This window comes from Dermacentor silvarum, chromosome 9, assembly GCF_013339745.2.
Source record: "Dermacentor silvarum isolate Dsil-2018 chromosome 9, BIME_Dsil_1.4, whole genome shotgun sequence".
NCBI lineage: Eukaryota > Metazoa > Arthropoda > Arachnida > Ixodida > Ixodidae > Dermacentor > Dermacentor silvarum.
The window spans coordinates 136,893,584-136,911,473 of record NC_051162.1 but is presented as its reverse complement, the minus strand read 5'-3'; the positions used below and the strand labels follow the sequence as shown (position 1 = coordinate 136,911,473).

Here is a 17,890-nt window from a genome sequence, read left to right as displayed (position 1 = left end):
AATACAAATAGAAGTACTGTGAATGGTTCGGGCACAGTACAGGTTAGGGCTTTTCGGCTTAGGTGAAAGTGGAGTTCAATTTGGTTAGGGCATACAACAAAACTAGAACCTTGACAAAAACGAAACTGTCTTCATGTTTATAACAATGCAACAGAACACAAGAAAGAAGAATGTTCAAACAAGCTGTGAAGCATTATAAAAAGGAAATCTCGTCTAGTTATTGTTATCCAGTAAAAAAGAAACAAAAGTCGGAACATTTGGCTGTCCCGACTGGGGCAGGTCGGGACACGGGCCATTTACTCAAAAGTCAGGACTGTACCGCTAAATTCGGGACAATTGGCAGCCCTATACTCTATCTCAGTGGTTCCTTGCAGCACTGTGGAAGCTACACGAATTCTTACCCAATAGGAAGGCCGAATGCCCCTCGCGATGTGTTCATTTGCGCCATGTCGTCTGCATGCCATTCTGTTGGTACATGCTCCATGGTTGGCGGATTAACGCAAAAAATGTTTTGATGCCGTAACCATGAGCTGCGTTTGCATGTAGGCAATAGCAGGGCTTCGCTTCATGTGTACGCTTTCCCTGCTTTTACCTGCATTATCCATAGCAAGTAATGAGGGCGAATGCCCTTATAAATGTTCACTTGCGCTACTGCATCTGCTCGGAGTCTACTTGGCATTTGCTTGCTACTGTCATTACGTACCATGCTAGAGCGGGGTAGTAAAGTAATGATGCAGTGACCAATTAGGCCTTTATAGCGTTCAGCATTGTCAGTGCATCACCAGTGCTAATGCTGTGGCGCCATCTGCTAAGTAGAAATCAAACCAGGTTTCATTTCCTTCAGGCACAGCTGGGCGCTGTGCCTGTAGTCCTAGCAGCGCGAAAGCAAACAGCCAATCTGAATAATTACAACAAAACATACCTGATGCTTTAACCTCAGCTTGAGGTAAGACTTGGCGATGACGGATTTTGCCACTTGTTTCTTGCAGACAGGGCGGAGCGCCAGCAGCAAGCGCGTATTCAGATCGAAGCAGGTGGTCGGCGCTGTATACGCGCTGCCATGTTGCTAGGTGATCACGGTTAGGGTGGCTATTACAGCTACCGTATCACGGCTACCACAGTAATTATCGGTATATGACGAGGTGCACGCGTAAAGGTCACACGTCGCATATCACTGTACCTTATAATGTAGTGAGCAAAAATAAAACTCTCTAGTGCTGCCAATAATCAGCCAGTTACGCCTGAAACTATATTCTGCTGCGCAAGGACGTTGCCTGTGTACGCCTCTTACCTTCGGCAGTGCTGCAAGGTACTTGTGAAATGGAGTATAGATGCAAATGGCTTGTGTACCCAAGAATCTGCTTCAGTTCTGCTGGGGCCCAAGCAGAAGGCAAGCCTTTTACATCCTCTCTCTAATATGTTCATGCATAACCATCAAAATCATTTCAGGGTCCCTTTGACAGCAACTCTGAACACTGTCAGCAAGAAAGGCATCAGTGTAACAAGTGCTGTAGCATAACATACTGTGGGTCGTTTATTGTGGCACATTTAGCATGTAAGCAACATTTGGTGTCACGATGAACCTCTACAAAAGTATGAGGAAATGTTTTCCTGTCAACAGCTAACCAAATCTGGATCTGTCGATATGCAAGCTTTGCTTATTTTCTTAATAAATCTTTAAGTGCACTTTAATACACACAAGATCTTAACAAGCAGGAATGATGCGTGCACGAAGAGAAACTAAAAAAAATTGAATGATTCTGTCGAGAAAGAAGATATCATGAGGCATGATCTTGAAAGTTAAGTACGTAAACATTGGAAGATAATTCCTTAAGAAACAGCGCATATTTCATTAGTAACCCATCTTTCTTCTCAAAAAAAAAATAATAAGACCGTGCATTAACAGTGTGGATGCGCTAGCGTGCATTGTCGCAAGTTAATGCATACAAAACTCAGAATTATTGCAAGCTGAGTAAATAAAGTTAGCGCAGCAGAAAAAGAAAGCATGCAACTTTCATGCATTTGGACACCAATGGTGCAATGATGCGTGATGAGCAAGCTATACATATGTTCATCAATTATATAATGGTATTTGATTAACAGAATAGTCAGTGTACATGGTACTTCGAAAGAAAAGCGGCTACCTGTGCTGTTTTGAACACGTCTAGTGCACTCTGATCGTGGATAACGATATGCGTCGCTTTGATGCCCGCCTGTTGAAGTTGCTCGGATGTGATGATGCCTTGCGACGTGGCCAGAAGGACGTTCGGCAGGTGGTCCGTCACACTGACGCTAACCGTCTGCGGCTCGTTCTCAGAGAAGACGGCTTCGTCGGCGCTCGGAGGGTCCTCCGAGAAGCCCATGATTACGGGCGTCTCTGAAGTTTCGCCCGATTCCATGATCATCACCATTCTCCGCGCAGGGAAACTTTCACACTTCGCAGCACAAACAACGCACTCGCAAAAAAGCGGCGGTAGACACTCATCGCTGGTCCTCGAAGTTCAGGGCCGGCAGTCTGACCACTGCACACACTTTCAGAAGTGATGCAACCCGTTCTGCCGAACCGCAGAATATTTGGGACAAACAGGGCCAAACCGCAAAACACACACAACCAACTGGCCACGCTTTACCGTACCCAAACAATGTAACCGCCAAAGTAGACCAACTCTATGCAACTGCTGTCTACAGTCCCTCTTTCAGTTCAATGATGGCACTAGATTAGGGGCAGTGTGCTCACTGCCGTATCCCTGCGCCGCGTCGCCGCGGCGCACTCAGTGTCGACTGCGCCGGCGCCCGCCAGAGGCGCTGCCGCCAATTATAAAGTTGGTTCTTTATTCTATGGGACAGCAGACTGCAGGCATGGGTTAGAGTGTACACTCTACATGGGTGGAGAGCGAGGAGGTGCTGGGGGAACTACAAAATGGGTTCCGAAAACAAAGAAGGTTAGAAGATAATCTGTTCTCATTGACACAGTGTATTGAAATAGCAGAAAAGGAACACAGGCCCCTATGGCTTGCCTTTCTGGATATCAAGGGAGCCTATGACAGTGTAATCCAAAAGGATTTGTGGGACATACTGGGCACTCTAGAGGTGGAAGATGGAGTAAGAAATCTTTTAAAATATATCTATAAAAGTAACAGGGTGCTTATAAAATGGGAAAACAAGGTATCTGGGCCTATAGAGATACAGCAGGGGCTTAGGCAGGGGTGCCCTCTGTCACCTCTGTTGTTCATGCTGTATTTACAAGGATTAGGAGAAAAAATTAGAGAGGAACGGACTTGGTTTCAACCTTTCCTATTTCAAGCAGGGAGAATGGATTAAACAGTCATTACCAGGACTGATGTATGCAGATGACATTGTATGGCTATAGTGCCTAGAGTAAGTATATTCTAGGCACTATAGTATGGCTGACAGCAAGGAAGACTTGCAGAGATTAATGGACATCTGTGGTAAAGAGGGAGATAGCTTAGGTTTGAAGATTAGTAAAGAAAAATCGGCAGTCATGACTTTTAATGATAATCAGGGCAGCGAGCATAGGATACAGGAGGTTACGCTGGAGGTGGTGGATAAGTACAAATATCTTGGAGTGTGGATAAACAATGGGGCTCAGTACCTAACGGAACATGAAAAATATGTGACGGCTAAAGGAAGCAGAAATGCAGCTGTGATGAAAAATAGGGCACTGTGGAATTACAATAGGTACGAAGTGGTGAGAGGGATTTGGAAAGGGGTGATGGTCCCTAGTTTGACTTTCGGCAATGCGGTCCTGTGCATGAGATCAGAGGTTCGAGCAAGGTTGGAAGTTAAGCAGCGAGGGGTAGGTAGACTGGCTCTGGGAGCACACGGAAATACACCAAATCAGGGGGTACAGGGTGACATGGGATGGACGTCATTCGAGGGCAGGGAAGCCAGCAGCAAGATAGAATTTGAGGAGCGATTGAGAGAGATGACAGAAAAGCGGTGGGCAAGGAGAGTTTTCAGTTATTTGTACATGAGGAATGTTGATACAAAATGGAGGAAGCTGACCAGAAAACTGTCAATCAAATATTTGGACTGCAGGAGGGGTGCAAACCAGGAAACAGCGGTTAAGAAAAAGGTTAAGGAAACAGAGAGGGGTCTGTGGAAAACAGGGATGCAGACGAAATCAGCACTGGGAACATACCGAACTTTCAAGCAAGAAATTGCCAAAGAAAATATCTACGATAATTCTAGGGGAAGCTCTTTGTTGTTTGAAGCCAGGACGGGAGTATTGCGGACTAAGATGTACCGAGTCAAGTACCAATTAAGGTATAGACACGTTGTGCTGTGCGTGTGGAGAAGAAGAGGAAACGGCTGAACACCTCATACTTTTCTGTAAGGGGCTTAAACCTACAGTGCAAGGCAACGGGGCTGATTTTTTCAAAGCATTGGGGTTTAGGGACAGTGAAGGCAAAATAGACCTTAAGCGGGTAGAAATAACCAAACAGAGGTTATCTGATTGGTGGATAAAATTAAGGCAGGGGTGAAATTTCACCCACCACAAAGTACAAATTATGTTAATAGCCATGGCTAGGTGGCGTATGCCACCGCCCGATTTAAAGGGTTCAGCCTCATCCATCCATCCATCCATCGGGGCCATGGCTAGGTGGCGTATGCCACCGCCCGATTTAAAGGGTTCAGCCACAGTTCAGCTTCATCCATCCATCCTGAAAACTTCCCTCGCTTGGTAGCGTATTACTATTTGCGCCCCCGTACAGCGCTCGACTGGTGGCGCCACGCTGCGCCGCTCGCGCGTACCGCGTTTTTAGGTGGTTGCTTTCGCCGAGGGCGCTCGAACGCAATCATATGGTTCGCATCATAGAGTTTCATATTACTATTTAGAAACTCTATGGTTCGCATGCTTGCCGACTTTAGAAGTGTGGCTGTATGGCTGAGTGGTTACGGCGCTCGCTTCGGGATTATGTGTACGCGGGTTCTAATCCTGCCTTGGTGCGGTTTTTTTTTTCTTTTTTTTTAAAATCTTAATATCACACTTTTCCTTTTGTTTTCCTCTCTGTTTGCCAGCGCGGTCGTTTGAACCCCGGCGCCACGGCGGAAGCCGTGGTACGGGCGCCGACGCGAAGCGGCGGTCGTTGGGGTGTTGCGGAGCGCAGCGTAGCAACACCCCAAATAAAAAAATACTGCTCCAGTCAGGTAGACTTCTCCCTCCCTGATAGTGAGATTATATTTGGATCATCAAAACAGTGATGCGTTTATTTAGGAATACCACCGATCCCCTAACAGCAGGCTAGTCACCCCCAACCCAGCGTGTTCTCCGTCAACGCCTCCTCCGTTCCAACGGCGGCGGCTAGAAACGTGGTACGCGCGAGCGGCGCAGCGCGGCGCTAGCGGTCGAGTGCTGTACGGGGGCGCAAATAGAAATACGCCGCTTGGTATGGAGTACGTTCTGTTGGATCGCGACGTTGACCGTTCTCCCTCAAGGGCTGCAGAAGATAGCGCCAACCTTTCCTTTATGAAAACTAACCACTTAATATCGACGTTGTCTGCTCTCGACTGCAAGTCCCGCCGGCGTTTTCAGCAGTATCCTCTCTGCTTGCTCCGTGCTTGACGCTTTACTCAATGTGCACTCTAGTGAGTGAGAATGGCTAGCCGCCGTCGAAAATACTGCTTTGCACCCGAGTGCAGAACTGGCTACAGTCGTGTGAAAGATGCACCAAAGGCGTCTTTGCTCAGCGTTCCACGTGATGAAGAACGGCGAAAGGAATGGGAGAGGAACCTCAACCGTGCAGATAAGACACTGGAGGAATCTTGCGGGTCTTTGAGTTACACTTCGAACCGCGATTCATAATTAGGGACCTGTGCACCTTATAGAATGCAAAGAGGTGTGAATTCCTCGTGACAATTGCCACTGCTATCAGAAAACGCTGTTCCCACGATTCTTCCGAATTTACCACAGTACGTGACGAAGACGTACGACACCGAAGCCCAGGAACAAAAGGAAAAGGTGTGAAAGGGACGAAGCACCCGCGAAGAAAAGCCGAAGCGCACTAGGCAGTAGCTATTCGGAGTTTTCACCGGCTGCTCCCGTCGCTTCCGGGATCATTCTTTATTTCGTTATAAATAAACATTGTTATTGCATAAATGTACACCCGTGAGCAAAAGTATACGGACTAGGGATTGCGCGATAAAGCTGATTTTTTTTTCAACTGCCTGCGAATGCAACTTGAAATTGAGGACTGCAGTCCAATCTTGGCATTGCGAGCTTTAAAGTGTACTCGTCAATTTCAGTTTATGCATGTTAATTACGAAGAAATTGAGTTTTTTAGTTTTTTCGGGCGACCCTGTGGTCTGTATACTTTTGCTCACGGGTGTACCTGGTATTTTCATCTTTTCGATTTCATGCATGTTGCATTAACGTTACGAAAGATGTAATACATAATTAACCAGCTAACCAGCTTAAATTGTGCAGCAGTGGTACCTAAATATTTAATTTCGTGAATAGATAGGGCAACGTGAAAATGTCTAAGGCCTTACCTGCGGAAAAAAAAAAAAAAACGAAGTGGTGGTTAAATTCGGCGCGGTGGTGCTGGAAACGTGGATGCGCGGTCGTTGTGGCAAAACCACACTGACCATTTTATCGATCAGCTGCAGAAAAAACTCGAGTGCCTCTTGCTACAGTGACTGCAGCGGCCGTATCAAGCCTTTAACAGAACAGCATGAATAGCAAGGCTAGTTCATCCGTGCCTCCGGCTCAAAACATCGCCAACCAGTAGCGCACCCAGGATCTCTGCCAGGGGGGGGGGGGGGGGGGGGTTGACGGTTTGCCAATACCATCTAAACAGCACTAATTTCGATTTATTCACGAGAAATTGTTAAAAAATGCGCTTTTTGCGAGTGTGCAGACGATTGTGCGTCTTACATCTTAGTTGCAGTACTCAAATGCGTAAGGAAAGAAAAGGGGTTAAACATAACCGGGGGTTAAGTCGGCCTGAGGGGGGGGTTCCAACCCCCGAATCCCCCCCCCCCCCCCCCCCCCAGTCGGTGCGCCACTGTCGCCAACCCTCTGTAGATCAGCCGTAACAACAGTAATTTATTTCACTGCACACTGCGAAGGTGCACCAAAAGAACTTTCGTGCGCTGCACGTCGTGCATTTTACTTCTATACGGTGAAAACAGCAACACGCGATAGCTGTTTTACCGCGACGCGTAGAAAAGTTTCAGGTGACGCTGGGAACCGCGCCACCTGTCGGCGGCGACACGAAGTGCGTCAAGCTCTGCCGCGGTGTGAGCGCACTACAACTCTTCTAGTACACTGTAGGTCGATGCAAGCAAGCACGACAACAGTAGCCGAAAGAAGATCCCTTTAATCGATTAGTGGTGGAAATATATAGACGTTTTCGCGAGGGCGCTTCCGACGGTCTGGCGTGGAGAGTATGTGTCAGTGTTGCCTGTTCGGTCTGGACTGTGAGCTTGCCTTGAGCTTGCATTGCGGAGTGGTAGCTTTCCTTCGATCTTTCCGTTTATTTTTGTCACGAATTACTTACGCTCGTAAATAATGGCATATATACTCATCAAAAGGCTACAGGCCAGCACTGTGCAGTTTATGGGTGCACAAGGCCTACATGTAGTAGGCCTTGCGGAAAATAACTATTTTGGGGACTAAGTGTGTCCACAACACAGCACTCCGCGAGACCACTGCCGATGTGATATGTTCACGTTTCGCCGGTTTCCTGCATCACCTGAGGACTTGGCATTTCAGTCTAATGTGAACGAATGCACACATCAGTAAAATAACGCATTTTGATAAACCTTTTTCGGCACATTTCCCAATAGGTTGCGAGAATTGTCAGCTCTTCGATGCAATATTTTCTCGTATGTAGTGGCAGAGGCTACATTTGTTATTCTTTCAAACACGACTTCATTCCATTGCCTAATACGGGGGCCACACGGCGCACGTTTGATCGTGATCGAGGCCGATATGGGTCGAATTTCTTGGTCGCGATTGGCTTCTTTGCTCAATCTGCGGAAGGGAGCCAATCGCGGTCGAACATTCTGATCCAGATCGGTCTCGATTGCTAACAAATGGCCGTGTGACACCGGTATAACACAAATTGAAGCACTCTGCGAGAGAACTAGTCGGTAAATACACTTCGCAACGATCTGGAAAAATCGTGACCTATGGAAGATGTATGCAGACCCTGTGTCCACCAAAACATTGTCTCTGCGTTCACACGCACCCTGCGCGGCCCTGCCCATAAAGTTAATAACTTCAACAGTGTGGTGCTGCATCGAGCTCACCCATCTTTGAGCGTTGTCTATGTGCTTGGGCAGCAAGAGAATGCAAAAACGAACGTGTCAACCTCATCAGCGCGGCCTAGCGCCAATGCTAGAGTTCGGGAACCGTAATGCGCTAACTGTGCATGGCGTAGAAACACGCTAAATGAGCCCGCGGCGCGCAAGTTAGAACGTAAAAAATGGTATTCGCATGGGTACGCGCGGACAATAGCATCATACTTTCAAGAATAACAGCAACGAAAAAAAAAAACATTATTCGCACAGTCGATCAAGTGAAATACTTACGTGCGTGCAGTGACCGCTTCGCTGACCACCAAGCGCTTTTCACTCACGGTCAGTAGTGGTTTGCAGTCATACGCATATGTATTTATTCGACAATTGTCAAGACTCGACATTACTTTATTATGAACATTGCACAGAAACTAGAGAAAGAGCAGAGATGGCCCTAACGCTGCAATATTATTGGCTTATTTCGCTTCAGAGATAGCGCACATGAACAATTCTTGCCGTACGCGATATCTTCAATAAAAACTTCGCGCACGATCTACGTTAAGGTTCACCGTGAGCGAAGCTTGTTCCAAATTCAGACATTCGAATGAAAAGCCATTCCAGGTAAACAAACGTAAAAAATAGGTAAACAAATATATCTTTATAACAAGTCATGTTATAATCCCTATTGGGATTGACAGTATGTATAAATAAATAACTACTAAATACTAAAAATAAAAATCTAGCATCTGGGCTGTATCAGTTGCGCTGGCATCTGTGATCACTGTCGCGCGTCGGTTCACTGCAGGTACCGCGCTGCTCGATCGCCACGCTTATGCTTTGACATTTGGTTATAAGCACACTGCACCGCACCAGATCCAATAAATTTTGCATGATTGAGCTGTTCAGCTGCGTCGGAAGCGTATGGAGTAACCACCGCATATCTACCAACCACTGACACGCATCGTCAGCCCGCCGGCGCCTGGTTCTAAGCATTGCCCGACAGCTACGTACGCGCCTGCTTTCGCTAAATGAGGCAACCCTCAACCGCGAAACCTCATGGTGATCAGATTCAATCGACGATACGGTCACATGTGTCCAGAAATAACAATGAAATATACCGCTGATTAGCACACCAGGTCTCGACGAAGCAGACGCGGCTGCCGCCGCTACCGACGACGAAACACCACATCCACTGGCTGGGCTTGCTGTTGCCATGGCACACCACACTGAGCGCTCCCGCGAGCACGTGAAACATGTAACAAGTCAAGCCGCACAAGACAAGCGAAACGGAAGAAAACAATCGAAATAATGCGCGGCGAAGATCACACAACCGAAGTGCGGCCGGCCTGTTCTCGCAAGGCGCACAGTCCAAAATGGTGGCATAACATGTCCTGACGCTAGACGTCGCCCGCGTCGGCAAATGGCGCGGCTCAAACGTCGGTTTGTGAAAAGGTCTATACAAACTAGGGGCCACCCGTGGCGCCCTCCAGTACAACGTAATAACACTATAACATGTTCCTGGAGGGCAAGACGACGCTGACGTTAGGCCTCAACTACACTGTACCTCAACATCGCGTTCCCTCAACTCGGGGTCCGCGGCTCTGGTGCATGGAGGAAGGAAAAAACCTCGTCCATGAGCAGGTGGCACTGTGGGTAGTGCGGGTATATTTTAGTGCGGGGCTTTATCACGAGCTCCGACCTTCGGAGCCAGCTATGGGCGATCCAGGGGGCCTGCGAGGTGGCAGGGGGTCTTGGACTCCCAGTACCGACGTGGGTGACGCCTAAGGAGGGTCGCTAGTCCACCCTCCCCCCAGGATAAAATAAAGTTCTTCTGTCTGTCTGTCTGTCTGTCTGTCTGTCTATGCGGGGCTACGGTGGCTAGATGGGTAGGTGTGCCATCCGCCGGGCACGAAGAGTAGTTCAGCACTTCTCCGCATCATGACGACAAAATTGGCGCTGCGGTCGGAGGTTTCGCTCATGGAGGAAGGTTTCGCTCGCGACTAGAGAGTGTACTAGGTCGAGTGGGACGAGGTGGGGACGAGCGGCCTTGGCAGCGCATGCTTTGCCGTGAGACGCCCGACGTGGACAAATACTGGGGCGGCGCTGCGGTCGAAGTGGATTGGGCCGCATCAAGGTCGCGCCGTTGGAAACTGCTGGCGATACTGCTCGGCAGGGTCATTCGTACTACTTCGCGCGCTCGTATTGGCGTTCAGACCGCTCAAATGGGGTTCATGATTGTACATGACATGTATTTATGCCTTAAGAATAAATTACTTTCTTTCTCTTCTTTATTTTTTATTATTCTTTAATACCGCTCGGTCATTGCGTGTGCATATTGCGGCCGCAGTGTCGGCTTTCATTCTACTATGTTATTGTACGGTTCCCTTCGGAGAACAAAATTTTTCTCGTTCTTCAAGCAGCATGTATCTCTCGTGTGTATTGTTACACATAAAGCTTTTCATCAGTAGGTCCTGCGAAACGCAGAAGGAGAAAGATATGCAACCTTCCTGCTTGCCGCTTCAAAAAAATAAAACATAGCTGTCCACCCGGCGCCTTATCCTCAGTTTACGGAAAGTATTGATATAGAAAAAAAAAAAAAGCTGCAGCGCAACATTTCATTAAAATGTTCGCCTTTCTCGCGTAACAGAATGCGGAGTAATCGTTAAGGGGTCATTTATTGCAGTCGGACCTCGAGCGCCGAAAACGGTTTTAGTTAATTAAATCAAATCAAAGGGGAATTTTATTAGACAATAATATAAAAAATGCGTACAAAGATATTTGATCCCATAGCCTAAAGCGGCCAATCTATATGCTAATATTTGGCCGTAAGCCGTACGTGGATTTTTTTCCAGTCGATACTTCAAAAAAAAAAAAAAAAGAAAAGAAAGTCTGCGTGGTAGCCTTAATTAGTGGCTATATAGTATAGTGGATACGGTCTTGAGCACGCGGGTTCAATCCAGGTCGCGGAATTCGATGGGAACGAAATGGAAAAAGACTCGTGTACTTCTATTTAGGTGCACGTTAAAGAACCCCAGGTGGCAAAAACTATATAAACCGGGTGCCTTAATCATATCGTGGTTTTGCCACGTCAAACCGAAGAATTTGCTTATATTAAAAAAAGAAAAAAGGAGGTGGCTGCGTTCTTCGGCTTATTTCTGGGGGTGTCAACAACATAAATTATTCTCGAGTCTGATTTCCGAGAAAAACATGTTAAGCTTATCCTACATTTCATGCATAATTGTAATGCCGTTCCCAAATGTATGACCGCTTAACTCAGCAGCTTGTATATTATAAACAGCTGCTTTCAGTTATTCGGTGCACTATCATAACGACAATAATGAAACTATTAAAGGAACGGCATGTCTCACATACACAGTATAGAGATATGTGCAGATCTGTTGCGTTCGTTGAAGATAAGTGTGGCACCACACGGGGCACTCAGTTTTAATGGGTTGAAAACACGGTGAGACTGTCAAAAATGCTTGCCTGAATCAAGTTAGCAAATTTACAAGCTGCCCCCATACGGGGGCGTTTATATTAAATGACAGCTAGGAACTTGTTGAGCAGGACTTATTACCACCCGTCCTTTAATTCTCTCAGGAACTGCGCCTCTGCGCAACAGCCACAACTCTCCGGCAGCAAAATCATTCGGAATAACAGTCCTCACTTGCATGCAGTCACTCACCTTTGAGATTTCAATAGTGCTGTTATGCGTTACATTCGAACGGAAATTACTATTCGGCGTCGTACAGTATATCAATGACACTTGCACGCACGCACGCACGCACGCACGCACGCACGCACGCACGCACGCACGCACGCACGCACGCACGCACGCACGCACGCACGCACGCACGCACACACACACACACGCACGCACGCACGCACGCACGCACGCACGCACGCACGCACGCACGCACGCACGCACATACACACATACACACATACACACATACACACACACACACACACACACACACAAACATATACAGGGTGTTTCAGCGAACACTTTCCAAATTTATTTAAGGTTGCCTGTGGCAGATAGCCCAATTCTAGTTGATGAGCTGGTCTACTAGAAGAGGCGGACATTACTTGCACAAGAAATGGAAATGCATAATCGACTAATGAACAAAAAATCACTAATTAAGTTTTTAACTAATTACCTGATGGCCCATGTTGCAATACTGACCGGATAATGGCTGCACGGCCGCCATTATCCGCCATCTTCGCTGTCTCATTGGCTGTTCAGAGGTCACGTGTTTCGAAATTTGTGCCAGGAAACGGAAGTTTTCCAAAATGCAATTTTGCGTTTTCCTCATAATGACGAAGCGTGACACCGTGGAGCTGCAAGTTTTATCGACTAATACTTTTTTGTGGTCCTTGGCACCTATATTGCGACTTTAGCGCTTTAAAAATAAAGTGGACGGTAGCGTGCAGAAGATCGTGCAATGCATCTGCAATTTCGCGAATATGTGGTGGTGTTCCAAGATAGCCGGCATGTCAGCTTGTTCATTGGCTGAAGGAATATCCCGTGAGGAGCGTCACAGGAAGGGCTGTTTCGTAAACGTCAATTTGACGTTGCGTGACGTTGCGCTGGGCAGCCATTGCAGAGATTTTCCGCCATAATTTGTGGTGCGACGAGCCGCGCGAATTATGGTAATGAGCGGCCATATGCAATGGCAGTGGAGAGGCATGTGTATCGCCGCATTTTCCCCGTTATTTCGGACCATAAAAATCTTTTGTTCACAATGCGTGTTCATAGTATTTGCATCGTTCTCGGGTGGTGTTGGCATTTGTGTTTTGCACCATCATTTTTATTAAAAACACGTTTATTTGAAATAATATTGGTTGAAACTAGCAAATTTTCTGCGACATTTCGCACTTTTCACTATTGCGTTTGTATTGTAATCAATATTAATGACTTTTCGTGTCAACAAAGGCTATGACAACGGTGACTTTTTAATTTACAAAAATAAATGTACGCAAGACGGCGCCTTGAAGTTTCCTCTCGTAAAGCCCCTATATTTATAAATATAGGGGCTTTAACAGCCGGTCGATTGCAGCGCGCCCGCGCGGCGCTAAAGGGAACTACAGATCTAGGTACTTGCTGGGGACGCGTCTCCGCGAACGCCCCTAGCTCTGTGAGTCCCTGCGCCCTAGCGCCGCCGCCTCCCCAGCTTTTGCATGGCTTCCCGGAGCGCGCCGCGCTAATGGCCAGGCTAGGGATGTTAATATCGATGAACGATTAATCGATTAATCGACGAAAAGTACGCCGCAAAACGATTAATCGTCATCGATGTCTACCTTTAATTTAATCGGTTTAATCGATGAAAGCAGTTCGATTAATCGTTTTCCAGACAGTGACTAAAGTGGCGTGAAAGTTTTGAAATCGTACTATAGAATGCGGAGCACGAGCAACGACAGCGCGGCTGCGAAGACCGAGAGCGACTGTCAACTGTTTTCCCCGAGTCCTGCCGAGATTGCCAAGCGTTTCCCCGCTTTAAGCACACGTCACACAGGCTGCCTAGGGCCGGAGAGAGGCCGCCCCCCGTGGAGGAAGAAATGAACTAGGAGAGATCATTACGTGAGGCAGCAAGTCTTGGAAAGCGAACTCATCGACAAGCCATTTCCTTCGCTGTTTACCTCGCAGTATAGGGTCAGCACGTGACCCTGAGAGACAACGTATTGGCCGATAATGTTTGGTTCGCAGTAGTTTCAAATCGGTGCGCACCCGTTCAGCTGCGCTGCTGCCCTGCAGCCGGCAGCATTAAACCTACCGCGCGCTCTGATGTGGCGATCACGTGTTGGGCCGTTACTTCTTGATGTCAGTCGTGCTGCAATGCTCTCTTCTAATTTCTCCTTCCTCCACGCCCACCCTCCTCAGTAAGTGCCATTTTTAACATACAGGGTGTTCCTTTTTAAGTTTTATGGAATTTTTAGAAATCGCCTGTGGCAGGTAGCATAATTGTTATCATTGATGAGGCGGACATTATTACGAGACATTGAAACACATATTCGGCTAATTAATAAATATTACTAATTAACTTCATAGTTAGTTAATTTACGACGTATATTGAAATTTACCAATTGCAGCCGGTGAAGTTATTTATTTATTTATTTCACGTACTTTCCAGGCCCGAACGCGTTACAGAAAGGAGTGGAGTCAAAAACAAAAAATAATGCAGCAAAAATACAAACCAAAAATATTAACAATATGCATTCGAACAGTGGTCTTGAAGTTGGTAGAGTCGGTGATGAGTGCGACTGATGCGGTAACGCGATTCCAGTCCGTGCTTGTCCTAGGGATGAATGAGTCACTGTACCGGTTTGTGCGGCACAATGTCACCCCGATTTTAAGGCTGTGGTCAGGGCGGGACGAAATATAAGTAGAGTAGCTGTCTGGGTCAGTTGGTACATACTGAATAGTAAAAACCAGTCAAAAGACGAAGGCCAGAGAAGAGACGTGGCACACACGACGACTGGAAAACCAGTCGTCGTGTGTGCCACGTCTATTCTCTGGCCTTCGTCTTTTGACTGGTTTTTACTATTCAGTACGAAATATAAGACGGAGGGGCAAGAAGGGTTTCTTTTAGAAGAGGGTTCAAATGAAAAACTTTGTGAAAAAGGGAAAGACGGGAACATTTGCGGTGTGACGAAAGATCAGGTAAGTTGAGAGTTCATTTCATTGATGAGATACTTGCATAGCGAGAATAATTAGATAAGACAAAGCGTGCACCGCGGTTTTGAATACTTTCTAGAGTAGAAACTAATGAAGACTGAGTCGGATCCCAAATGGCTGAAGCATACTCCAATTTGCAGCGAACTAAAGTTTTGTAAAGAGTTAGCTTCAGGGACGAAGGGGCAGAGCTAAAATTACGGCGCGAGTAACCAACCATACGGTTAGCGTTATTAGCAACATAGCCAATATGCGAATGCTAAGAAAGGTTATTTGATATGTGAAGGCTGAGATGCTTGTAAGAAGTAACTGACGTTACAGGTGCACCATTAATAAAGTACGTGTGCATGACAGTGTTACGAGATATTCGCATGACCTTGCATTTATTTTAATTTGTTTGCATGCACCAATTAGAACACCACTCAGTTACGCGGTTAAGGTCGTCCTGCAGTTCTTGGGAATCGGAAGAATTAGGAATTTTACGGTAGAGAACACAGTCACCTGCGAATAGCTTTATGGAAGAACAAAGAACGCAGTTCGGAAGATCGTTAATATAGATTAAAAAACATCGCCCAAGCACTCCGTACAGATGGTTAACCAGCGAAGCTGAAACGTGCGGCCCCGATGTTTAGCAGTGGGTTAATGCCGACGATGTATTGAAGCGTTTCTCAAATATTGGCTGCATGTTTGTGTTTCTAGTGGAACGCAAGCGCCAATGGCGGGCGGACGCTGCTAACCACGACGCCGAGCTAACTCGAGATATCGAACGCATGCGACAACGGCGAGCCGAGGAAGCGGCGTTGCGGCCAGAGCAGCGTCAACGTGGCAATGGCGAGAACGCGTTCGCCGGGGCAACGCCCGCTTTCGGCGGGAGTTTCTCGGGCGGCATTTTGGCTTCGGCTGCGACGAAACGTCCACGTTGAAATCACGAGGTGGAACGCAAGCGCCAATGGCGGGCGGATGCTACGCCAAGCTAACTCGAGATATCGAACGCATGCGACAACGACGAGCCGAGGAGGAGGCGTTTCGGGCAGAGCAGCGTCAACGTGGCAATGGCGGGAACGCGTTCGCTAACGATGTAACTAACGGCGCTAGCTGCCAATGGCGCGCGCGCTTGGGTGCGACGTAGAGAACGACGTAATGACGGCGCAGCCAATGGAGACGTTTATCGAAACATGGGACGAATGGTTTTTCGTTTCGCCTAGCGATATACAGCTTTCGCTGTAAAAGAGAAGTGGTCGGAGGACTGAGCCTTGATGAACACCTGCTAGTACATTAGAAAACAGGCGTATCCACTTGTCAGGCGTATCCACTAGGAATTAATTTCCAGATTTTGGAACTGAGGTTTGAACAGCGAAAAAAAAAAAAAACAAGGACACGAAGAAACAAATACCACAAACAAGCGCTTGTTTGTGGTATTTGTTTCTTCGTGTCCTTGTTTTCTTCGCGCTGTTCAAACCTCAGTTCCAAACTATGAACCAACTAGCCCTCATCAAGAACTTACTGAATTTCCAGAATGACACCAGTTCGGAGATATGCACCATCAAACTCGCCGTAAAGAAACACTGTTGTTCCACTTACATTTTTACCAAAATGCCTTGAAGTACAAAAGTAACTGGAATGCCCATGTATTTCGTCCCACACTTTGAGAAATAATATCTCGAAACTGGTGTCATCCTGTAAATTCCTTTCAAGTGGGTCTTGCGAACTCATCGGCAACAATTCATAAATTGTAATATGTTTCGTAAAGTAATTAACTAAGAAGTTCATTACTCAATGTTTGTTAATTAGTCAAATATGTATTTCAATTTTGCGTGTTACTAATGTCCGCCTCTTCGAATAACTCAGCTCAACGATAAGAATTATGCTACCTGCCACAGGTAATTCTGAAAAATTCCGTAAAACTTAAATATGAACACCCTGTATATTGTTTATTCCTTCACTAGTCCCTAGTGGCAATTATAGTTGGCCTTCAAGAAGTCAAACATTATTCTTTATCAAAGGTTATACCCTTGTATTTCTTATCCTGGTTCCACCTTTCAAACGTTATAATGGGTACTTACGTGAGTAGATAACTGTGTTTCAGCCTTTTTAAAGCGCCGGAAAAAAAGTCGATTAATCGATTAATCGACGAAAAGCCCCGCATCGAAAGCGATTAATCGATTATAGGCTAAACCGACGAACGATTAATTGTTAATCGATTAAAATATTTAATCGACCATCCCTAGGCCAGGCGGGCGCGTCGCCGTGGTCCGTCAGAATGATGCATTGAGTTAACGGTGTTTAAAACTGACTGGACACAATTTGTCACTTAGCTTGGATCTCAATTTCTTTCCCCTTTTAGTTTTACCATACGTTACCGCATACGGTATATAACGTGCGCACCATGTTTTGCGAGCCGAGCCGGATCAAGCCTTAACATAGCGAGCAACAGTGGCGTCGGCCACAGAGCCCACGCCGTGCATGTCCGCGTCTCGCGTGCGTTTTTCACCATGGTAGGACCAAGGGACGAGTTAAATTTAATTCACCTTCTACGACGTGGCGAAGTGGCAGCAAGTATGACAGTCCCTCTAACCGTAAGCATAACCTTGAGCTGAACTGAACTTGTGGCCGTACCCTTCGTACAGGCGAGTAATATTCTCAGGCCGAATGAGAAAAAAATTCAAATAACCGAAAAAAAAAAACTGAATATAAAGCGTAGCAGAAAAAAAAAAAACACTTCAGGTTGGTGGCGCCATCTAGTGACGTAAACTTTACTTAGAGGGGGCGCTGAGTTTTTATTGCAGTAACTAACTATATTCTACTTATCTGCTGGTGTAAAGTGTCGACAGCGGTGCAATTTACAACAAACAATCCTATTTTTATATATTGCTTCGACAAACACACCTACGTAACAAAAAAAAGGTTTCACGTGTTGTTGGACAAAGCGTCACAAGATGTCGGCCACCC

The 17,890-nt window shown here is 46.6% G+C and overlaps 1 protein-coding gene across 1 annotated transcript in view; it reads right to left on the bottom strand.

Annotated features, from left to right (window-relative positions):
* LOC119464430 (deformed epidermal autoregulatory factor 1 homolog) overlaps positions 1–2,705 on the bottom strand; it is an 86,534-nt gene extending 83,829 nt beyond the window's left edge. The window contains exon 1 of the mRNA XM_037725391.2: positions 2,145–2,705. Coding sequence (XP_037581319.1) covers positions 2,145–2,411 — 267 coding nt within the window. The 5' untranslated portion in view covers positions 2,412–2,705. The remainder of the gene's footprint in view (positions 1–2,144) is intronic.
* Positions 2,706–17,890: the final 15,185 nt, after the last annotated feature.